The following is a 25,303-nucleotide window of genomic DNA, read 5'->3' as shown; positions in this document are numbered from 1 at the left end:
GTCGTTAAATGTTATCTTTCAACTGCTAAATTAATTTGTTAAACACTTTAATTATCATTCCTGCTACTGGATATCTTCTTATATCATATACATAGAAATGGAAATTATATTTGATTGTTAACGTAATGAGAATGTTATTCCCAATAATGACCACTAGGGGGAGACAAAGACTTAAAGGTGGGCATGGGCAGCCAGGACTGGATTTTTGCCACGAACACTTTGTATGATTTGACCAAATAACTCACTAGATCAGGACAATGTTTGTAACAACGATTATTACTCTGAACAAGGCTTCAAAGCTCAATAAAGAAGAAAGCAAACGCGTATTTTTTTACACGTATTTACATATGCAACACAAACAATTGATGCACATTTTATGAATAGTTCAAATTTTAAAATATATATATATGTACCTGTTTAAAATGATGTGTGGGTCTGTGCTCAGGCTACAGGGCTATATATATTAGCCCTATAAATGAATAGAAACATTACCCCAAAACACCCTGGTGACTTGTCCAAGGATGTACCCCCACCCCTCACCCAAAGCCAGCCTCCTATGACCCTGATAAGGATAAGCGGTTAAAGATAATGAATGGATGGATTCCCCCCAAATACATAGAGATAATTATCATTATTGATGTAAAGATATTTGTTAAAGGTGAGTAAGTGGATCAGAGCACAGCTGCACCCAAAATAAATCAAAATCAGACAGCAATAAACACCTTGTTTTGTACTGAGAGGTCCATTTATTTAAACCAGTTAGATGTCATTGGAGAAACCATGTAATGTGATGTGTTTGTTAACGTGAATAAAAATCTGAAATCAACAAGGGGCAACAGATTTCTAACGCTCTTTGAATACTACTTAAATACTAAACATATAAATGGATGCAATTTCCTTTTCTCTTTGTGGTTTATAGGCTATAAACTTTTGTAACTATATATATTAAAGAAATCAAACTTTTTAATGAGCGAGGTAGGTGCTGCTCTAGACTAGAAAGAGACTGAAGCCACACCACAGTTTTTGTTTTGCCTTTTATCTTAAGATGTACATTTTATTTGTGTCATTACAAAAGTCGAACAAATAAGACTGAGATTTCGACATTTCTTCGTTTTATGAGCTGCAGGTGACATATTACAGCCAATCGTGACCACAATCATACGCATACGCTTGGATGCTTTTGTACACACATCAAGTCAAAATTAATGTTATCCTTTGTATAAATGTAGGCTTTGGCTATGAAATGCAGAGAGCCTACTGAAGCTGCATCCTTTGCAGAGCATGGGAGCAATACAGTGAAATAATCTTTTGAAAATATGGATTAAATGTTTGGAATTTATGGTAAATAAGAAAAACGCTTCTGGCTTTTCTCTCTTTACTCACTTCACTCTTTGAAACTTGAAATGGACCGCAGCTCACAGTAATCATCACCACCTTTGTTTGCTTTAACTGTTACAGAGTAAGAGCAGACCACAAGAAACATGTTGTCCTCTCTTCGGTTCTCCTCCCCACCTTCACTTCTGAGGAAAGGCAGCATTGAATCATTTACCTCATCCAAATTAAAATTTGGAATCTGCATGCATTATATATTCACCCATGCTCGGACAAATCCTCTTAACTGTGGGAGAAATTGTCAGGATGTGTCCTGTAGAAAAGTAAAAGCCCTGTCTTGTTGTATCGCCGGTAGCAAGGGAGCATCTCAATCTGTCACTCAAGTCCACACACACACACACCGACCACAGTAAATCAGCTTATGAATAATATATACTTGTACTTTCTTTATTAATATTAAACATTGCATAATGAAGCACCGACTATAAGCAAATCCCAGAGCAATATTCATATTACCATGAGCTGTCCTGGAGTGGACCTTTCATTGTTGATGTCAGTCTGGTGTGGTTAAACACATCAAAATGTCTGCTTTGACCACTTTTTACACTTAACCTCGTGTACCCAAAAATGCTTTTTTTGTTCTTAAAAACGGCAATGTGTTCACATCAGTGTTTTTTTTCCCCTCATGTGTACTGGTCTATTTTAAGATATTAATGTAATTTTAGTATTCTTTAGAGAGTAAACAGATGGGAAGAGGCATGAAATATAGAAGATAAAAGGATGTGACGAAGGTTGTGACCCAGAATTAAAGCTGGTTAAGCTGTATGTTCTTCTGTCCACTGATGTCCTGACTTAAACGCTGTCCTTGTGCTCATTTTTATGATTTAACATAAATTATACACATTGGGAATCTACCTAAATCCCACGTCATTTTGGAGAAGAGCCAAAATGTCAGCATAAGGTCTCTTTGTTACTTGGACAAAACTTTCATCTCAGCATATCCTCTTCTCTTGTAGCTATTGCCCTGCGGTGTGTTCGGGTATCTCCAATCCAAGCGGTGCCACTTAACCACGCAAGATGCATGTATCCTTAGAGGCAACACTTTGGACTTAAAACCTTTCCTGTGTCCACAAGCAGGGTATTTGTGGTATATTGGCCCTGTGCAACCCAGCTTAAACTGCCTTTGCCCGGAGCCAGCAGATACAAGCTATAATGGAGACATTGATGTATTATTGAGAAACCCATGGGTAAGGATCAAGGAGCTGCTCGCAAGCCAGCAGGGATAGCAAGAGAGTGTGTGAACTCAGGATAATGTTTTCCTTCAGCATCCAGTGTGTCCACGACTGCTGTTGCTCTCTTGGCCCGATGCGAAAAAAGAAGACATTTCATGTAATATCACATACCGAATTTATGCGCTCCAGTCAAAGCAATATGCTTGACAACATGCTCGGCCTATCTGTGAAATATAGCTGTTGTGCTCCAGTGTTTCCATGAGGAGTCTGCTGAGGTTATGTCTACTTGAGCCAGAGCTGAGATGACATTTCATTTATATAAATAATTACTGTCCTGAAAGTCCCCTAGGCCTGCCCTGAAGCAATCAAACTTCTAATGCTCTTAAAATTGCCCACCATGTTTTATTAATGGCAGACTATAAAATGCATTGCTATAGCTGCACACTTCTCTGCTGATCCACGAGGAAATAGTGTCAACTTTAAACGGCCGTATTAAGCTTTAGATTTTCATTCAACAATGTATTTCAACTTTGAATTGCATGGTAAGGTAAAAGAAAGAAGGAAAGAAAGGAACTTGAGTGTGTTCTTAGCTGAGCCGTAGCCCGTACAAAGCACTTATCTATGCATACACTGATCTAAATGAATACAGTGAATTATGTGCAGAATTATTGCCCATTAGTGCCATTAATTGCCTCTGAGTGAACCTGATCTGCTCTTCAAGGACTCTCTTACATTCTGAATTGTATAAATGGCAAATTAAGGAGGCTTCATTCAAAAAATAAAGAATAAAGTATAGTAGCGCTTTGTTAAGGTATCACCCCCCTAAGCAGGTTTGCAATGTCTCCTGACTGTGCCAACAGAGGGTACTGTTGCCTCACAACATGTTTAAATTATCCCAACAACAAAGATGCAGCCCCCTCGCACCCACACCCCTCACCTCCACACCTCTGATTCAACGTGAGGACATAGGTGTGCTTTACATTTATACAGTGTAGCAGTGATATTGGGCCCTTTACACAGTCTGGAATGTCACAATAACATAAAAGTATTAATTATCTCAATTAAAGGTGACCTTTGAACCCGGTTTGACCCATGTGGTTTATTTAATCTGATCCAGGTGTGGGTGGTCGTGATGTTCCAGCCATTTTAAAACATTATAGACATTTCAGCTGGCATTGTATGGAAGAAAATATCAGCCAAATGATTAAACATAGAGGGAATATGCAGTGTGGAAACAAGGGGAAACGTGATAAGACTCGACTGGAGATGCACTGACTATTGTGGTCGATAAACATGAAGGTAAGAGAGGAAATTCTGGGTGGTAAACTTCAAAAAAAGGCAGACAAATTGACCCTGCCTTTAAAAGAAGTAAAGACTGGTGAGTGATAATTACTTTTTTGTACCAAGCACAGGGCTCAGCTCCGGGGAGCCACCGCTAGTTGCCTCCAGTGTCCCGCGTGTTGTCCGCCGCCTTCACATGCACCGTGTTGTGTCTAACGCGTAAACGTCACGGACGCACATGAACTTGAATCCCATCCCACTCCACGGAGGCAACCCCAACCACACACACCCACCCACACAAAAAACACAGGGTGCATATAGTCTGCACTCACACACACACACACACACACACATAGACAAACGCGGGGTCCTCCCAAAACACAGAGCCTCTTTCTTTCATCGTGTGAGTCAACAAGAAGTAGCCTCGACTCTGTAGGAAACTAGGAAACATTGGACCTCTGCTTGTTGGACGAGGAAGAGGAGGAGGTGTCTTGTCTGCCCGCCTGTCTCTCTCTCTCTCTCGCTCTCTCTCTCTCTCTCTCTCTCTCTCAATCAACGAGGCTACCGCCACCAGAGCCAAGAGTTGCCGTTCCGCGCACCGATGCCAAAACGCGCAGGAGGAGTCAGTGCCAAAGGGTCATTTTAGCGCACCACTGCTGAAATGGAAGGACTGTAGGGAATCCTAGAATAAACAGCAGTCATTTGACCCCAGATGATACAATCATATCATTAGAATTAAGAAAAGGGAAAAGGGAAAGGAGCCAAATAAGAACCAATACGCATCCCCGGTGGAGTGCTCCGTACTTCATCCGTCACCACGGTCGCTTCAGAGGTGGGCAGTCCAGGATATTTATCTGCAAAAGGTCAATGCAAAACATTACCTACCTGCGCACATATCGGCTCATCGGCCGCTAGTAGCCAACTGCTTCCTAAAACTACACTTTGGCTTCCTCAATCCAGGTGTTGCTTCCTCCGAAGACGCTGCAGGACATAGTGGACAAACTGGTCTTCCATCCTTATCGCGCTCCTGTCCGACTCCTCACCTTCCGAGCGCGCATCAAAGTTACAGCTGAAGACTGAATAGTAGAGGGATTAGGAGAGGGAAAAGTTGATCACCTGCGAACCAGAGAAGACCGACACCACGGTCCAAGCCGACTCCAAGTGCCGTTCACCGGGCGATGCCAGAGTAAATGCCGGGGCAATGTCCCGCCGCAAGCAGGTGAACCCGCAGCACTTATCGTTGACGCACAGGGAGACAATACAAGGTGAGTTTAATTCCTTTAAGACCTCTCACTTCATTTATGATTAAGTTTTCTGTTTGAAGTGATTCATAGTTTATTATACATTTTCATTTTCAGGGAAAAATAAAAGTATTCTTTGGGAATAGATTGAAATCATGCCGGTTGTTTTTAGTCTTTGAAAAAGAAAGCAATTACAGACAATAACTGTGATTTGTGAAAATAAATGAATAATGTGATAACACTTGTTTACACACAAAGAAAACACTTCACTGTGTTGGGTTTTTTTTAAAACATACTAATCAGATTGAATTTGTATGGATGTATTCATATTTATTGATTCACATCTTTCAAAATTATCAACACAATTCAGTAACAATTGCGCTTTTTGCAGCTTCATAAGACTTTACTATGAGATATGACCTTATGACAATTACATTGGGTCTGTCTGGCTAAGTGTGTGTGTGTTTGTGTGTGTGTGTGTGTGTGAGAGAGAGACAGAGAGAGGGAGTGTGTGTGTGTGTGTGTGTGTGTGTGTGTGTGTGTGTGTGTCAGCGTGTGCACGCACGTGTGCCGCGCGTCTGAGTGTGCCATCCAAGATTTCATCACAACACAATTTTGCATTTTTTTCCCAGTATATTGCAACATGTGGCAAGATGTCTATTAATGTGCACTTTATTCAACATTTCACCTGTTTTCTATACAGAATGTTTTATTTTGTAACTCTGTGCACTGTGTAACTTCTCTCTTAATTTAAAGCTATTTTTAATTTAAATATAATTTCTCTTTTCCTTTCGCTCACACACACACACACACACACACACACACACACACACACACACACACACACACACACGCACACACACGCACTTAAAATGTATTTTCTGCACACATAATGGCCTCTCTGCACTTTCAAGTAACATTTCAAAATACAAATCAAATTGTGCACAAAAATAAGTTCACACATAAAAAAAAAGAAGACACCACCAGACATTTACACGCACATAACAATCAGAACGTTATTAATACATATTTTAAAATGAAGGGTCATAACTTGTTTGAAGCTTTTCACAGCTGCGATCATAAATTGTGATCAAATTGCGCAGATTAAATCTGAGGGAGATTTTTTTTTTTTTTTCCTGTAGCCATAATGATTAAAAAGTCGCATAATCCAATTTCAAATCAATTATATCAATCTAACCTTCATCTCCCAGCGCTCTGCTTTGCCTAAATCCAATTTCATAGAGGCCTAATCTGGTCTAATTCATTGCAGAAGTTCATGATGTAATCTTTGGCCAATGTGTTTTGTGTTGAAAAGGGTTAGGCGCATTCCGTCCCACCCGACACATTTAGCATTTAGACTAATCATTTATCTCATTCACTTCGTCTCTCTCTCTCTCTCTCTCTCTCTCTCTCTCTCTCCCCCTCTCTCTCTCTCCCACTCTCTCCCTCCCAGCTGAAATAATTACGGTAATTTCAAACGTAAAGAGCAATCTGAAATCTAAATGTTTGCTCCTATAACCAGTGTTGTTGCTTTCTAATTGAGAACTTATGGCGCGTCCTCAGCACATTTTAGGCACATTCTAAAATATGGATCCAGTTTATTAATCTGACAGTTTATTCTCTCTGCTGGCTGTCACAGTCACTGTCTGCCAGTTAATTAAGGTGGAGACCGAGTTGATCCCCCACGATACATTTTTCGACTGTGCAAAAAAAAAAAAAAAAGAAATTCCAACACAACTACAGTTTCACCTCAGGCATGTGTGTGTGTTTAACATTTACCTGCATGAATTTGGACAAATAATTGCAACATTTAGCCTATTTTCATTTGTCTTCAGGGAATTGATACAAATTAGGATGAACTGTTAAATATTTACCTCCCCTCCTTCCGGCCATGGGTCATTTTCTTTGACATCTTTAGTTACACACAACCTCCCAGCACCTGCTGCACACTCAGCAAATTCTTCAAACTGAACCTGTGCTATGTGCATAATTAGACTAAAAATTAGTTGTCACAGATAAGCTTTAAATTTCTTTATTTCCTTGTCCTGAGTTGAAGCCTGCGTTCAAATGTCTCCAGGCTGCATCTGTTCTTGCCTGAAGCTTTTAATGACTGGTTTTTAGAGATCCTTTTAATCGCTGCTGACCTCCCTGCACACACTTGTAAGTGTCAAACAACAACTTAAGTTGAGACATTTGCAAATGTTGACAAATGTTTCATGTTCGGCTTGATCGTGCAGAGGTCAACGATATGTTAACGTAGCTATTAGAGTGAGTACAGTAGGATGCCAGAAAGCTGGGCCACCTGGGCCTGAATCTTGTCCTACCTGTTCTTTCACATGATACACACTGTCTCCTGCTTTATGATCTGTGGCCTCAAGCGGTGACAATGACCTGAGAGGCAAGTGCAAGTTTAAGGAAGAACTGGACCTGCAGGTATTTTTGTTTCTTTGTTTTCTTCGTGATGTCATCAAGGAGGTCGAATACTAAAATTGGACTTTAAACAGATGACCAAAAGAAATTAAATAAAAAGCAAGCATTGTATTTTCTAATCAATTGTTCTCTGTGAGAACAATGTGTGCCTGTGTGCGAGTGTGTGCACAGATGCACTTGTATTTGCATGAAGCGCCTAAGCTGTATTTACCATACATACAGGATATCTTAATAACGATAGCACATCGGCAGCTGTGATGGATGGGAGGCTTTTAATGTACCTATCATTTAGTTTGTGGAGGCTGCATGCCGCTGTGGGCTGTTTCCTTAAGATGGGCGGTTCTGGAGAGGACCAGGATCACTCCTCAGGCTGGAGGATCTAAGCAGTGCTGTAGGGAAACACAAAACATAATTTGATTGAGTCAACATATAATAAAAGCTTTGCGTTCACACTTATTGTTATTGTCACGTTACAGAAACTGAGTCAGAAAAATCAAGTGGACTTATTTTTTATCTTTTTAATATGACCTTGTCAAAAGGTTCGCACTGTCATGTGGTCGTGCAACATTTCAGTGTCACCTGTCAAGACCCATCAGAAAGGTATCTCCTTACAAAAGTAATTATATGAAGTTTCTGTAGGGTGACAACATATATCAACCACATGTCAGATCAGGGGTTATTCAGTGTAACTAAACTCAGCCAGGTGCCCTGCAGCCATAGGCTTACAGGTCATACGTTACCTGGGAGTGCAGAGAACCTGTATATCAGCATATTTCTGGACAGGCTATGTACTGGAAATCTTACTTGCCAGGCCAGACATCAGAAGGGCCGTACAAATGACTGAAATGAATGTGCACAATGCAGAAGCCAAGGAAAACAGTGACACACACACAGACACAGACACAGACACACACACACACACACACACATAGACTCAGCATATACTTTAAAACAGCATATATCACACTCAAAACACATGATCATATATGTAAACTGTATATGTTCACACACTAACAAGTCTTGTGTACCGAGCTGTTCTGTGTAAGTTGAATTTGACCTTCAGTTTACAGTTCATCCATTGTTTTATTAAGGCAAACATCCCCTTTAGGCTTTTTTGAGGCTCCCTAAGTCAGTGATTCAGCTTGGAGTCACATCCCTGACAAAGAAACCCATCACAGGAATATCCTTATGAATTACTCACATATTAAGGTGGAACGAATGGCGTTAAGTATCACAGGCCTCCCTTGTTCAGATACTGGTATTTTTTTGCAATCTAATATCAGGATTATTACAGAGAGCAGTTTTCTGGATCCAGCCACGGAAACACCTCGTGATAACTGTTTACTCTCAAAAATGGGCATGCTACTTGTGAAACAGTTAATGTTTTCGTCTTCATTTGCATCATATGGCTGTCAAATGCTGGGGGAGAAACCCACCGTACGCACTGCAACACCAGAGTAAATATTCACACACATTGTGGTAACCGGATGATAATCTCACAGGAGATGATTGGTGAGCGACTTGTGATTTACTGTGAGGCATCGCAGTTTGTTCTCAGATTTTCTTTCTACATTTCAATATTACTGAACACATTTAATCAATTTTGCAACGCTATAAAGCTTCTTTATTATTCTTATTATATCTCTTAAAATTGTTTGGCAAATTTGATTTATATCTCCAAATGTCATGCCTCATAGCTTGCAAGTCATTTATAGTAATTTAGTGACAAGTCACAGTCAGCTGTAGAGCCGTATTTTGCTCACTCTCAGACGGATAATCTAAGATTTATGATAAGAAATGAGACTGCTACAGATTAAATGGTGATAAGATAATGAAACACACAGGCTTGGCCTTACACAACACACACTGTTGCAGCTCTCCTTGGCAATCGCAGCCGAGAAAAAGGGATAGGCTAAGCGAGGCCGCTTGTTGTTTGAATTTTTGATTGCAACCATCTGCAACGTTGCTGGTGTCATTTATTTTCAATGACAGCGTGAATCTTACCCGACTTTCCCTGTGGGGTTTACAAGTGTGTGAGAGAGAGAGAGAGAGAGAGAGAGAGAGAGTGTGTGTGTGTGTGTGTGTGTGTGTGTGCAAGTGTTTTTAGCTCAGCAAATGGAAGGGGGAAAACAAAGAAAGGGAGACAGGTCTGGACCCATACAGTATGGTCGACTGTCATATGAGTGCCCCTGGCCTTACTCTGCCTTTACCAGCAGAACAGAGAGTGCAGCTGGTATTAAAATGTTGTGTAAGGTCAGGACTCCAGCATCAACGGAAAATAGTTTCATGGTTTCTGTTTAACGCCGCTCGAAAGAATCTTATCAATTTCACATCATTAAATAAAAACAAACGTTTTAAATTTCGCAAAATTACATTTTCTCAGTTTCTTATCTAGGGTAAGAACTTGTCGAACCACGCTGCGAAATTTTTTCTTTGCCTTCACCTTCGCCTCAGGCAACATTGAAAGCAATACAAACAGTTACCGATATAATAAGAGCATATAAGGAGAGAGAATTAAGGATCAGTCTAATTTATAGGAACAATTATTGAGAGGAACGACGTATATGCACCTTGGCATGTTTCACACACACAGCTTGTTTTACCTGGCTACAAATGTGAAAAACACTTACATTTACTGTATCATATGATCGTAAAATTACAACACAACTCTAACCGACACTGTATGACAAACATTTTAATATTTGCAAATTTTTAAATGAAACAGTCACTCGTCTCTGACCACAATATTTCTTCATTAAATACTTTTTGGCCTGGCCTTTGAATATATTTTTCCACCTTTTACACAACATGGAAATATTGGTGAAAGAGGTCCATTGTCTTCAGCTGTGTCTCCCATCTGGTATATATTGTGCGGTGGCAGTGTGCAGCGGGAGCAGGCAGCAGCAGTGGAGTCACTGACTGACTCTCTCCTCATCAAGCTGATAGGGGGTGCTCTAAGGCTGCCTGACTTAACTCACACTTGATAAGGCAGAGTAGCAGGACTGTCAATGGGTGAACATAGCGATATATAATATATATATATATAATATAGTATAGATAGATATATAGATAAATCTATAAGCTATATATATCTATCTCATAACTATATATATATATATGTGTGTGTGTGTAATTGTGTATGTGTGTGTGTGTCGGGGAAAGACAGAGAAAGAGACCAAGAGTGAGAAATAAAGTATGTGTGGTATCGTGTTAGACAGCTGGGTTTCATTGCTATCATCACGCCTTCTCAACGATGGCATGTTTGACAGTGCGTCTGCTATGCTCCCTTACCTATCAACTATGTTCCTCTCACATAGGAGTTTATACAGATGAATTAGACACTGTCTGTCATGATGATAGGCTACATTAGAGTGTTATTCTTTTGTGTGTGTGTGTGTTTCCATTTCGGCATGTTTGTGTCCATGGTTGATTTTTTTTTTTTTTTTTTTCACCTGCAAGCATTCCATGTTCAGTCCCTTCTTGCACCTGTGTTTTTCTCACACAGTTGAGCCTCGGGATAGGTGAGGGGTGCGGTTTTTAGAAGATGTCCAACTGATATTCAAGTGGTATATTGTGTCAGCACCAATGCCTACTAATTTACTGCCTTCTGCCCCTCAAGCCATGTTACTCAACCTTAGGTTAACAAACTGCTCTATTTGTCTTGTGGAGAGAAAGTCAAGTTCAAATGCCCAGGTGTCTGTCATCTCGCTGACTTGATGCTGTCTCTTTCTCATTTTTCAACACACGAGCAATCTGGGTCTTATGCCACCTGTCTTGTTTTCAACATCAGAAACGAGAGGGGGCCATGTTGTTAGCAAGCGCTCTCCTGCACAGTCCTACTTATATGCATTGCACATATGCACACATGCATGCGTGCACACGCGGTTACATGGCTTGTGTGAACACACTGGAACGTTGCTTCATGTGAATTATGGTCACAAGCTGTGAACTGTAGGTAAATATGTGTTTGTGTTCCTTCTTTGCCGCCAAAGATTATGAGATGGAAATTATTTGGCAGGCATCCAGGAACCCATCTCCATTTAGAGAAAAGATATTTGGCATCGGATCATCACTCCAGGGCGAAGTGAGTGGACTGGAACGTATGTGTGTATGTGTGTGTGAGAGAGAGGGGGGGGTGGGGGTTGGCTTCATAGTTGCAAAGAAATATTGGAAAATTAGGTAAAAATGTGCGTAACAGTCAGCCGAAACTCTGACTCTAACAGTTACAACTGAAAATTTAGAGGAGCAACGCCCTCCCTGACAGTTTGAGATGGGTGATAAGAGAGTTTAGGATCTCTGCTCTGATAACTACCCACCGAGACACAGGGACACACAAACCAGCGCACACCCTCTTTGTCTAATCTTTGCAATTATTAGGGTGTCATGTTTGGAGAAAGAGAGAGAGGAGGGGCAAAAGGGGAGGGGGTGGGTGGTTGCTAGAAGTGGAAGAGCAGCAACAGAGACGGGCAGGCGCTGCTATGCTCTTCTCCCAGGCATCAACACCTCTCCCTGGGTACCCGCTCACTCTGACACCCCTAGAGTCTCTGGAGCTTCGGGTTTCCTCCGGGCTTTTTTTTTTAGAAGAGGACACATCTTCATACTGGTACATCAGGGTAGTGTTTAAAAAAAAAAAAGAGGTTGTCCATGAGGGATTTACGTTAAGCTGCGGGACTCAGTCTACGCCATAGGGGACAAGGGGGGGGGGGAAGAATGTGTAATGGTTATTAATGACTGTGTCAGATCTGTGAAGAATGAGATTTACTCTCTTAACAGGACCCCGGGTTTGGCTTTATAGATTTTCTGTCTGTGGAGAATACAGTGTTCGAACTCACCTGTGTGCTGCTCCATTCATGTACACACACACACACACACACACACACACACACACACTTAGACGTCTCTTTTTTTTACTCCCTTTCTCATTTTTCTCTTCCATGTCTTATTCTCTGCTACACACAAACATGAATACACACACACACGCGCGCGTGCTGGTGGATATGGCCTCCGCTACACAACACTTTGTTCTGCACAAGCTGGGGCTCCCACGTGGTGAAGGCAGCCGTCTAGCAATGACAGCTTAGTGCAGCGAAGGCCCTCACCGGAAACCCAGCCTGCACTGTGAGATGAATAGCTTCCTGGCCACACACACACACACACACACACAAATAGAAGCACAGACACACATATACATGCAGTGTATGTGCTGGGTCCCACCTACGCAGATCTCTCACAGATAAGCTGCGCAGGTGTTTGTCTAGGCGAAGTAGCATTACAGGGACGTTGTTTTATGCCATGAAAGTGACACAAGTGTGAACGTAATGATCATCATGTGTGGGAGGGAGAGATGGCTTTTATCAGGTAATGTTATCAGGAATAACTAAACCTTGCTGTGTGTTCTTTCTCTCTGTCTCTCACTTTTCTTTCTTCTTGACCTTTTTAACTCTAAGAAAAGAAACACAACTGATAACATTTGTCACCCTCCTCTTCCTTCCCCTTTCTACAGCAGAGGCCAATCATGATTCAAGGGCAGTATCTCCATCTCCGGAGCCATCTACCCCCAGCCCTCTGAGGTCGGGACGCGGGGAGCATGATCTGCTGACATGTGGTCAGTGCCAGACCAACTTCCCTCTGGGCGATATCCTGGTTTTCATCGAGCACAAGCGCCGTCTGTGCCGAGGGCCTGGAAGCAGACCGGGGTCCTTCTCCAAGCCTGGAGAGACTGGCGGGGTCACAGGCATTAGCATCTCTCCCAGGGCCAGGTCGCTGGAGCTGGGTAGAGGGTCCATTCCGGTGGAGGTGGGCATCCAGGTGACCCCAGGCAGAGAGGAGGATGTGGAGAGGAGGCTGACGCCTGCCAGGGGGATCTGCCCAAAACAGGAGAGAGGAGGTACGGAGGCCGAAAAAACACTGTAAATTTAAAGGAGGATGCTAGAAAAACCAATAAGCAGGGATATCTTTTGTCAGTATAGATGTCTTAAACACACATGTAGGTGCAAAACACACGCACACACACATCTCTCACCTGTCCAAGACTGATAGCTCTCCTTAAAGAATTCCAGCTGCTTGTTATTTTGACAGTGGCCTTCAGGAGGGATTAATGTAGTCTGGGATGATTTCATTAGAGTGAGTGAGTGCTGCACTGTATGTCTATTCTGCTCCGTAAAAGTAAAACATCACACACAAAAATCACACACACATAACAAACACACACACTGGCAAGCCTGAAGGACTTCTTCAGCTGAAACCAATTGTGAAAGAGGAGGAAGAAGGTGATAGGAAGGTGATAGAGGAGCCGCCCCTAGTGTGTGTGTGTGTGTATGTGTGTATGTGTGTGTGTGTGTTTGTGTTTTCTTTTTTTCTTCTTCTTCTTCTTCTTCTTTTTTTTTTGCCCGTGTGAGTGCACATCACGTGTCAGAGCGTTTTTTGTGAAGAAATCCCGCAGCATATGAAAAAAGAAGAGGTTAAGAAAGCTGATTAAAATTCATCTGTGTGCGTGGTGAGGAGAAGGGGATTAATAAAGCAGCAAGGCCGTTCATCTGGCTATAGGGCGATGAGGGGTGGGGTGGGGGGGTGGCGACGCAGGGAGGGGCGGGCTGTAGACTGCCAGCGCTGCAGGGAAACCAGTTCAAAGTTATCAGGGGAGACAGTCACCATCACACCCGAGAGCTGGGAAGGCTATCCAGGATTACACAGACTCCAGCAGACTAAGAGGGACTCGGTTAGAGGAGGGAGTCGGCTGTATTGTTGAAGTTACCAGCCAGAATTACATGAAAAAAGATTATACAGTTAACACTGAAAGTGGTAACCACAGTGTCTTAAACTGGTATATGGAGGGACTTACATAGTAAAGGGTCGACTTATACAATCCATTATAATATGTTGTATGTATGTGTGTTTAAAATAATGTTAATGTAAAGTCTTTGGAATTATTGGAGTCTAAAAAAGTCTTTATAGAGAGTAGTAGTCCTAAAAAAATAAATGCTATAAATAAATGCTATAAGACGGTAAACATTGCACAGAGTTATGCTGTAAGATTCCCACATTAGAGGGACATAATAGAGTCGTAACAATATTCCGTTTATTAAAAAAAAGTCCTTACACAAGTGCCACCACACGTCCAATAACTGAGCATGTCTATAATGTATTTTCGCAAGCAATGGTGGACTAGGAGAACTCGTGTAAAATGTGTACATTTTGTGTAGATGTCACAACATAAAGCTGTGGTTGTACGTGTTCACTGCAGCTGAACATTTTATCTTTGTTATATAATTAAAATTGGAGCAAGCAACTAGCAAACGAACGCATTAGGAAAGACCTTTAAACGTAGCTCAGTTTGAATTTAGCTTTCAGTGTCACACACACGTTCAGTGTTTTGCTGATTAAGCTGGTCTGTAAATTATATTGCAAAATAAGTTTCTGGGCCACAGATTATAGGTTTGCACGTTTTGTTCATTTCCCCAATCGAAGCTGGCGGAGACATCTTTTGTCATCACTATAGAGATCAGCACATATGCACAGTTGTTCTGTGTGTCTGTGTGTGGCCAGCAGCTGTGTGTGTGGTCACCGTCTTTTGCAGCGGGGGGGGAAAAAAATGTATTAAATCACAAACAACATGTGACAGCGCAGTTTTAGATGTCACAGCTAATAAAACAAATAAATAATAAAAAGCCTGAGAATTTTGTAAAAATTCCTTTTTTCAAATCAAGAATAAAGATAGGCGAAAGGAATTATTTATAATCTCTCTTAATTAGAAAAAGTTGTGACAGTTTATCAGTTTTTTTTTTTTCAGATTGTGATGTGACTTTTGTTAATTGCCAATTTTCTCAGTTTTACTTGTAATTTAATGAACATTAAACCCACCTATAAGCCTCATTGCAGCAGGAAAACATGAACCAGGCTGGAAGCTGAGTGAAAAAGAATTTTACATGGCATTTTGTCTGTTAGGTGGTCGGAGGAAAAACATTTAGGCAGTTAGCGAGTGAGTCAGCCTTGATAGAGCGGCAGTCAGTTAGTCACTCACTCACACACTAAAGACAGACAGACAGAAAGACAGTAAGACAGACTGTCTTATCACTAAGAGAACAGGACATGAAAGCACTTGAAGCCCTAAATGAAAGAGAGGAGGAGAGCTTTGTTCAACACATTAGATTGCCACTCAAGGCAGTCTCAAGTTTCAACCAAATTAGATTACATTATTAGGTCTAATTAAGTCCAATGTGTTAGCAGCACACACACACTTAGAGGCACACACACACACACACACATAAGGAAATATCATCACATTTGCTTGCACGTGGTATTTGCACTTCAAATGTTTGCAGCACAGGTGAAAGACACAAGAAAATGAGAATATGCAAGGAACATAACACAAACCTGCACTCACATAAGTACAGAAATGTACATAATGTACTCTTGCGTGCATGAATTACCTGTGCCGCATGCAAACCTCTTAACCCTCTCCTCTCCTGGATTGTTTTTTTCCCTCTTTCACCTGGTTGTGTTTTATAACATCCTGTCTGGCCTCTTTGTCTGTCAGCCTGCTTGCTTAAACTGCAAACATGCTGCAAGGCTAGCAGATTCAACCCCAAAAGGTGCAAACACACTCACACAAACACAAACACACACACACACACATGCACGCACATGCGCACTCTCTCTCTCCCTCTCCCTCTCTCTCTCTCTCTCGTGCACACGGTGTAGATGAAAAATGGCCCTTCTGTGCCCTATTTTATTTTCCTTGAGTTTCTCTTGCTGATGCATGCACTCTGTGTGTGTATGTGTGTGGCTCTGTCAGAGTATGTTAATACGCGTGTGTGAATTTGTGTATGTGTACGTTGTGTGTATCCAGTGCCTGTGAAGAATGATGCGTGTCACCAGGCAAGCGAGAGGTTGTCGCTAGGGGAGTGTTACCATGCTAAGACGACCCTGGCCCTGCTTTGAACCCCTCCCAGGACGGCTGCCGGGCCCCCTTGGAGCACTTAAAGATGTCTAGTACATGAGGGCAAAGTCACATCATGACAACATCTCTCTCTCTCTCTCTCTCTTCCTGTCTGTCTGTCTGTCTCTGTCTGTCCGTCTGTCTTTTTCTTTCTCAAACACTGTGTACAGAGATCACATGGTAAATATTTCATGAGATCATATGAACGACAGTGACATCCTCAAACATCTCTCTCTCTTTCTCTCTCCGTCCACCTCTGATCTCTCCGCTGTCATTTTTGTGGGCATATCACTATTAAGATAACATACTGTGGAAGATTTTGCATTGGTGTGTCTTTTTTTTTTCTTCTTTCTGTGGGAAAGCCGCTTTCACGCTCGATACAATACCGATACTGCTGTTCTTAACTGAACCAGAGTGACACTGGATTTATGATCAAAGAATGTAAATGAGACATCCGCCACTTTAGAACCGTCACACATATATGCAGAGCATCTCTTGCGGGTGTGAAAGTACGCAAGAGCTTTTATAAGGTGATAAGATCAGTTACTGTTCTTGAGCCAATCTGCCACGAGGGTGATTTATTTTTTTGCTTTTTGAAATGACTAATCTTGGTTTCTGGATTCAAACCTGTGGTGTAACCTACAAAACGTAAAAGCAATGATGACCTTTGTACAGAAGAGGTCAAATCTGCAATGTTCGACACTTGTTTCAGTGCTGTCACTAAATAAATGTGACATTCGAGTTTCCACACCTCACCACCTGTGTGGATTTGAAGGTGTCTCTCTCCCCTCTTCTCTTCTCTTCTCTTCTCCCCCTCTCTCCCTCTCTGTTTCTCCCCCCAATCTTCTTTTTTTTTTCTTTTTGCCCCACCACCCAATGCTCCTTTAATCACCTGGCTTGCTCTCATTTCCATATTAAATAGGCTTTAATCATGAAAAGCAATCAGGCTTTTGCATATTCATACCTTCCCCTGTACGCCGGCTTCCCTGTCTCGCTCCAGTGCCAAGCAGCCAGTAATCAGTAGGCAGGCGGCGTAATGCCATAGCCCCGGCCCATCGCATGAAAACACACACACTGTGTGAGTTAGAAATAACTTCACATGCTACTTACGCATTATCTCTACTCTAAGAGAGAGAGAGAGATAGAGGGAGAGGGAGAAGGGTAAGAGATAAAAAAAGAAAGATGGCGAGACTGATCCCTGATTTGAGCTGCGAATATTTGTACAGAGGCTCAAGGAAAAGTCGATTTGCATAATGACTTTGTAGTTTTGCATTAATCACATTTGCATATGAAAATGCGTTAATTACTCCTGATTTTTTTTTTTTTTTTTTTTTTTTTTTTTAAACTTGCTTCATTTGATGTCCAAGCTCTGGGGTTGTGATTAGGGGTTACATGGTGGCAGTTGTGTAGGTGGTGTGTGTACACTTGTGTGTGTGTGTTCAAACTTTAGCATTACTGGTGCATTTCAGTGTGTGTTTATGTGCTCTTACATGAGTGTTTTGAATGCTTGCCAGGGAATTTATCTTGTGTCTGCTTTTGGGCACGTGTGTCTCTTTTCATTTTCTGATTTGTGAGTGTGTTTCGCAGTTTCTCTGAGTGGCAAATATTTCCTTATTCCTCTGTGGGAAAAAAAGAGGAGTGTACTCCATCCGCCATTTAAATACATGGATTTTTTTTTGAAAAATGAACACGCGCTTATTCATGATACAGTATCTCCCTCTCATGTGTTTCTTTTTTGCACTTTCACGCTACAGTAGGGGAAAAGAAAAAGAGAAAGTGAAAGATAAGATATCATGATGTTCGAGAACACATTTCAGAATGTCAACATGATGCAGATTATTGGACTTTATAGACAATGTAGTTGCTTATATAAAAAATATAATAGAGGATGCTACTTTTAGACATTTAATTTTTTTTTTTTCAGGCTGAATTTTGTTTTTGAATTTGATACATTTTATACAGTCTAAAAAAAAGATCTTGTTTATTTGCATAATTGTAAGTGAATGCTGCATTTGACTCATGTGTAAGCGTACAGTCATCCCTGCACAGCTACTTGTAGGCACTGGTTGAAACTAAAAGGGGAATAATTCATGGCATGAAAATAACTTTATCCGTCACTGCAATTAAAATTTAAACACTTGCAAATGACGGTAAGAGCAACCAGCATGTTTTTTCAGAAATTTGCGCATGAGCAGTGATCTTGTGGAAACCCGCAGCAAAAGAAAGCTTTTGTCTTAGATTAAAAAATTGAGTAAAATAATTAAATCATTTCCATTTAATTCACCATTTATATGTCTCTCTGTATGAACATTTTTGGTTTACATACATACACATCTGTGTGTGTGTGTGTGTGTGTGTGTGCGTGTGTGTGTGTGTGTGTGCAATTACAGTATACGTGTTCCTGCCTGTGTATGGGCCCCTAGAGTTGTTGGCTCATAACACTGCGCCTCAGACAGGACCACCCCAGGGGCCGTCTGACTCTGCTTGTGTGTGTCTGTCTGCTATATCCAACAGGGTCAACTAGGTCTGTAAGAGAGCTGCTAAAATGGCACAGCTGCACATGCACACTGCCACAGCCACCTGACACACACGCTCGCACACGCACGCGCGATGTACATTCGAACATGTATGCAGAAGAAAAAAAAACAGAAACTCAACATGCATGCAGGAATACACACACAGATAAGAGCTACACACACACACACACACACACACACACACACACACACGAAACATGTGTGCATGCAGGAATGCATACAATGACTCCCATCTCACATAAAGGCCTGCATCTCCCACCAAACACACTCATGCACACACAGACACATGCACATACACACACAGCTTAAAGGCTCCCACATGAAGGCATCAAACGCTCCACAGCCAGCTTTATGGCACTCATATGGCAGCAGATTTGATATTTTCCTACCACAGCGGGGGAATAAAACTCGCCACTAATTTGGACTGCGAGCGCCACCGCTAACTTTCAGCATGTGCCGACTGACTGTGTCTTCCAGATGTGTGGACTCTTTGCTCCTTAACAGCCTTACTTAAGAGGCATTAGAAACCTCACACCCCGTCCCTGCTACGCATGGAGAGTGATGATGGCGCTTTGGTATTCAACACAAACACACTGCTTTGTGTGGAGCTTTGAGTGAAGTGCTGATGTGAAGTTCATGGTCTCGCTGCTATGGACCATAAGTCGTCTTGTGTCAGTGGGAATCTGTGAATGTGTTTATGTTCTTTGCATAAATAGCTATAATCAAGGTAATTTGACAGCTGCACTGCAGTTATTCTGACTTTTGATAACAGGTGTGCTTTCATCAGTGCTGGGTAATGTTGCAAATTTTTAGAAGGAACCCACTGCAATGACAGCAGAAGTACGCAAGAGTACAGTATGTACACTTTCGCACACATGTAAGACCCTAAAGGAGAACCTGCTCAGCAACATGTACACCTTTTTTTTGCCGCTCTGGAAACACGCCTTACAGAAACCTACAAGTCTTCATGATGGACATACAGATAAAATGCTCATGTGTCTGTGTGTGTGTTCAGCTACTGTTGAGTCTGCCAGACATTAGTGCATAACATATAATATGCGCCTTTCAGGAGTAAATGGGGAGATTTTCTGACCGCGGCGTTCACTCAGGTTTTTCTATTGAAAAGTATCGCAGTGTTTTGCCTTTGGGAGGAAAAGGGCTACCATTAGTTATCTGTGAAAAGGAAAAGAGATGGTGCTTGTTAGCCAGTCAGACAGGGGTAATCCTACTTGCTACACTGTTGTTGTTCCTTTCCTCTTATCTTATTAGCGCCCGGCTCTGATTGGGCAGGATTGTAGGAGAACAAAATGAGGAGACAGCGTTTATGGCCGTATTTTCCTTTTACAGGCTGCTTCACCGCAAGAGATATTGAAAGCCTTTCATGCTACACTTACGATTCCCCTTATTTCATCCACTTATTTGTCTCAGGCAATTACTTTGAGAGAGAACACTGGACACGGACAAATACATGATGAACATAAGCTGCCTTTATGTCTGTTTGTCACTTAAATATAAATCTGTGATGTGCCCTGACCAATATCAAGCGTGCAGACAACATTAAAATATGGTATTCTTTTATATACAGTAGCTATTTCTACTAAGCAATAAAAGCTGAATTCATGGGAAAATGCTTATTTATAATGTAATTTTAAAGAATCTATTCAAAAGAAATTAGGAAAAAATTAAATTTTCATTACCATATCTAGTCATACAAGTAGTTTTAGTTTTATTTGTCCAAAAGGTTTTGATATATACATCTCTGAGATGTCTACTTCTACCCCAATTATTAGTTGAAGTTAAATTAAAATAAAGAAAAAGAAAATACAGTTAAAAATTTTCAGAAACAGAGTCCCTGTGCTACTGTGGATAATCTACAGAATGCACAGTTATTCATTTATTTTTTTTTATTGTTCTTTAAGTCATTCCATTTCCAGTAAAACTGCAGAACTTTTAACAGCACTGTCAGTCTGTGGATTATCCAGAGTACCAGGGACATTTCATTTGAAAAGAGACGTTGATGTTGAACATTTCAAACAGTTTTTTTTTTTTCAATGCTGTGAGCACCACAGCAATGCATTGACGTACTCGCGGAAGAAAGATCAGATGAATATCTCAAAACCTGGTCTACATAAAACCAAGAATATTTAAGTTCTTTTAATATATTGGCTGAACACGTTTGTTCCCCTGGCTTTATTCACTATACATGTAAATATGTTTTTTTAATTACCTTGCGCTATTTATAAAACCTTCACTGCCATATCTGAGAACAAGGAATAAACATCTGCTCTGGTCTGTTTCTTGGATGAAAGAGGACTTGCACTGTCATGTCCATAGATGGCATTGCAGACAGGAGAGTTAACTGCTCAAGGTTAAGGGGCTACACTCTCCCTGTATGCTGGCGTAATTCATACTTTTCCAGAAAGCCCTCTTCTCTGTGTCTGTCTTCCCCAGAGCAGAACAGAGCAAGCCAAAATGAAATAAAGCCTAAGATGTTATCAGGGTGATTGGTGCCAGCGGAGCTTGTCTGGGCCTGTGGTCTGGCGGGGCAGCGCTGGCCCGTACCAGCGTTTGTACGTGTGTGTGTGTGTTTGTGTGCGTGTGTGTGTGTGTGCGTGTGTGTGTCCTAAAGGCACTGGATAGATGAAAGCTTTCTTTAACCATAAGCTATGCAGGAGCCGTGCCAGGAGCAGGAAATGTATCAGCGTGATAACAGCCAGAAAGACAGAGAGAAAACGAGAAAGAGAAAAGAAAGAAATGACAGCGAGAGAGAGAGAGAGAGAGAGAGAGAGAGAGAGAGAGAGGGAGAGGCCACTTGGAACCCACAGGGGGAGGCCTGAGGCCAGAATGAGTCCAATCACACGCACACAACACACACAAATGTCACTTCATAAATATGTGTTGGGTGTGTACGTTGAGAGATGAATCTATGTTCATCTCTGCATGTCTTGTGAGTTTATGGGTGTGTGTGTGTGGAGCATTTGAGGTTAGGTGTACTCACACCTGAGTATGTATAAGACCGGTAAGAGAGAGAGAGTGAGAGAGGAATTCACCTAGAGACATGACAAAAATTACGTTGTGCCGCCGGCTTGTACTGGATAAGGACACCTTGTAGTCGAGAGAGAATACAGACACACGGAAACAAAGAGGATATTGTGCAATCTTATTGTACATAAAAGCTATGTAGGAAGAAACAGTAAATTCATTTTTAACTGTATCTTTAGTTCATCTTTATTTTGAAATATCCTAAATTGTATAAGCGCCTCACATTTAGAAGTACATGACTTGAGTGTTATAGATAAAATAATTAATTAATAATGATAAAAAAACTTCAGAGAGGCGTAAATTTATGCTTATTTTTTGCTTTTCTTAAAAATATTTTTTTTATAAACGTTAAATGAGACTTTTATGTCTGCACAGTAAATATGAAGCTACAGCCAGCAGTTGGTTAGCTTAGCTTAGCACAAAGAATGGAAACTAGGGGAAATAGCTAGCCCGATTCTGTTGAAAAGAAACAAACTCAACCCCTACCAGCAGCTCTAAACTCACTAATTAACACGCCGTATCTCGTTTCACCATTTCATCGTTTCGTACAACAACTGCAGTGTAAAAACAAAGAGGCACGACTGCAGGAAGCCACCGCTCTGCTCCGAGAAATAGTCATAACCCTCTGCAAAACCACAACGTGTCGTTTTAACACCTGGTTTTTGTTTTTGGATTAAACCAAGGAGATATGAAGTGTTAAATAGTGAGTTTTAGAAGTGTTAGATTTTTGTTAGCTTTGGGCAGAGCCAGGCTAGTCGCTTCCCCCGTTTCCAGTCTTTCTGCTAAGCTAACCAGCCCCTAGCTGTAGCCTTATATTTAATGGACAAATATGAGAATGGTATCAGCCATCTCATTAAATTTATTTGCATGAAAGCAAATACACGTTTTTCCTAAAATGTCAAACCATTACTTCAGGGGTTCCAAGCATATCACGTACCCACATCCTGCTTCTCAAAACAGGCTCCAAAACCTCTTTTCCAAGATCGAGCAGAGCGGTTAAATAAAGAGAGCTTAATATCTTAATATCTCTGGACCATTTTTTATTTTTAACACTTTCCCCCTTTTGTTACTTCCTTTTAGTAAGCTAACACTAATTAGATAGCTTGCAAATTGGCGTCAAATGATGCAACACTTCTGTGCTCTCTCCTGTGATGCTCACAGCCTTTGCTTTGTGTTGGAGCGTGGGGAAAAAGCACTGTATCCTCTCACAGACTTAAGTGGCCAGAATTACACATTACACCAAAGTAATTGTGGAGTAATGGTGAATTAGATCATGAATGTTCGAGCTCTCTTTCCCAATCACTAGAATGGACTCTACGCCATGTCTGAAGCATGTGAGGGGCAAGTTTTATTGTGGGTTGATTGGGTTGGAAGGGCCCGTGTGCTTCATTCAGGGCTACGGTGGTATTTTCCTGTGGGCTGCTAGTTAAGTGGGACTGGCTGCTTGGCTCCAGTGGGCAAAAACCAGCTGGGGACCATTACTACTGCTGAAAGAATATAGCACCCTGTCACATGATGGTAGCCCGACATATAAACACTGAGCCGGGTCTTATACATGCATACACATACATCACAAACAGAGCCACAAATGCACCATTTTTTTCCTTGCTTCTATTTTCATATTTTCTGTCATATTGTCTTCTTGACACACACACACACACAGAGGTGAGGTAAATCAAATGCGTTCACAGAAGATGTAACGTGTTACATGTCACTGCAGAAGGTGCTGCCGTGGAGGAATTTGCACCTGCTTATCACAGGTTGAAATGAGCACTGTATATCTGTGTATGACACCATGATATTGTTTAATTAAATCTAGTTTTGTTTAGTTGACCATTCAAGGAAAAAAATAATAAAAACAAAAACAAAAAAATCACATTTTATGCACTGTTTGTATAAAATGATTGATCCGATGAAAAATTTAATAAACCCACAAAACAGAATTCGAGTGTCACTCACATGTCAAAGTCAATTTCCTATTCACTGCCACTGAATAGGAAATTAACTTTCTGGACAAAGTGAGAGTGCCCGAGGGGTATGACTGGAGCTCATTTGGATGTAAAACCTCGAACAAACATTGTGTGAGTCCACAAAGTCAGTCTCCATTTCATTGTCAAAGCAGCTTGAGTTTTTTGTCTTTTGATGCCATCACCTATCCAAACATTTCGGTGTTTTCTTTCTCGCCTGTCGTGTCAGTGGGGACCTTTTCTCTAAAATATTTCACTTTGTTTTTATCCTATTTATTAGTAGTGGATTGTTTTTTCCTGCTGTGAGTAGATGATTGAATGAGAGATTAAAGTGGTTGTAATTCTAAATGGAAATGCAGGTGATAATAATAAACAAAGTGTCGTTCTCATCCCATTTCCCGTACTGTCTGTGATCCTCTCTTTTTTTTTCACTTTTGCTGTCTTCTCTTTCTTTTCTTGTTTTCCTTTTCTCCCGCCGCCCTCCCTCTCCTTCTTTCATCCTCTCCTCCATCTTGCTCCTCTCTCTTCTCGCAACCACAAGCACGATTGAGTGTCATCCATTTGTCAATGTCACATGATAGACAGCAGACCCCACAAGTGCGTGCACATACCCCCCAAAACACACACAAATACAGGCGCTGGGACCAGTTAGGAGCTGATGGCGATGAGTCAGGCTTAGAGAAATGCCACAGAGAGCTTAGCTAATGCACTTTATGGAGCTCCCTTTTTCTTTTCATTCTCCCTCCCTTTTATTTTTTTGATTTTTTTTTTTGGTCTATATCGCTCCTTCTTTTCCCCTCCCTCTTTCTCTCTCTTTGTCCTAGAAGCCGAGCCAAAAGTCATAGCTCTTTACTGACAGAGAGGTCTTTCCAGTTATTTTTCACAGTGCGTCCCCTGTGCCCTAGCTGGGATAGCTTGCCTCATGGCGGTAACGTGCTCCTTCGGTCGTGCTACATGAGAGCCTCTTCCACTCATGCATTGTTGTACAGCTGGTCTAGCTCAATGTGTGTGTGCGTGCCTGTGATCAAGTTGTTGGAGATACCTGATCCCTTTTATTGTTCATTTGACCCGTATCCCAGGAGGCATGAGGGTCAGGGTGGAGTACCCAGATACCTTGTACAGGTGCTTAGTGTGCGTGAGAGAAAAGGAAGACTTGAAGAGGGAAGACTGAAGAGATAAATACACTTAGGAGGTGAAAGGCTCTTGATCCCGCACACTTTTCCAGAAAGCACATTAAGGAGCACTGTTTCTTTAAATCCTCTCTGGAGCTGTCAGGCATTTCAGCTGGTCATATTGGCTGCAG

The 25,303-nt window shown here is 41.4% G+C and overlaps 1 protein-coding gene across 6 annotated transcripts in view; it reads left to right on the top strand.

Moving 5' to 3' along the window:
• Positions 1-4,172: 4,172 nt before the first annotated feature.
• bcl11bb (BCL11 transcription factor B b) overlaps positions 4,173-25,303 on the top strand; it is a 30,856-nt gene continuing 9,725 nt past the window's right edge. The window contains exons 1-3 of one of the 6 annotated variants that reach the window (XM_019269871.2): positions 4,173-4,677; positions 4,806-5,110; positions 13,020-13,403. In XM_019269871.2, coding sequence (XP_019125416.1) covers positions 5,047-5,110; positions 13,020-13,403 — 448 coding nt within the window. In that variant the 5' untranslated portion in view covers positions 4,173-4,677; positions 4,806-5,046. Of the gene's footprint in view, positions 5,111-12,432; positions 12,875-13,019; positions 13,404-25,303 lie in introns of those variants that run through there. The other 5 variants (XM_010740928.3, XM_019269872.2, XM_019269870.2 and 2 more) reach the window with 5 other exon arrangements.

Source organism: Larimichthys crocea, chromosome XI (genome assembly GCF_000972845.2).
Source record: "Larimichthys crocea isolate SSNF chromosome XI, L_crocea_2.0, whole genome shotgun sequence".
Taxonomy (NCBI): Eukaryota; Metazoa; Chordata; class Actinopteri; family Sciaenidae; genus Larimichthys; species Larimichthys crocea.
The sequence above is the reverse complement of the archived record's forward strand: the minus strand, read 5'-3'. Positions and strand labels throughout refer to the sequence as shown.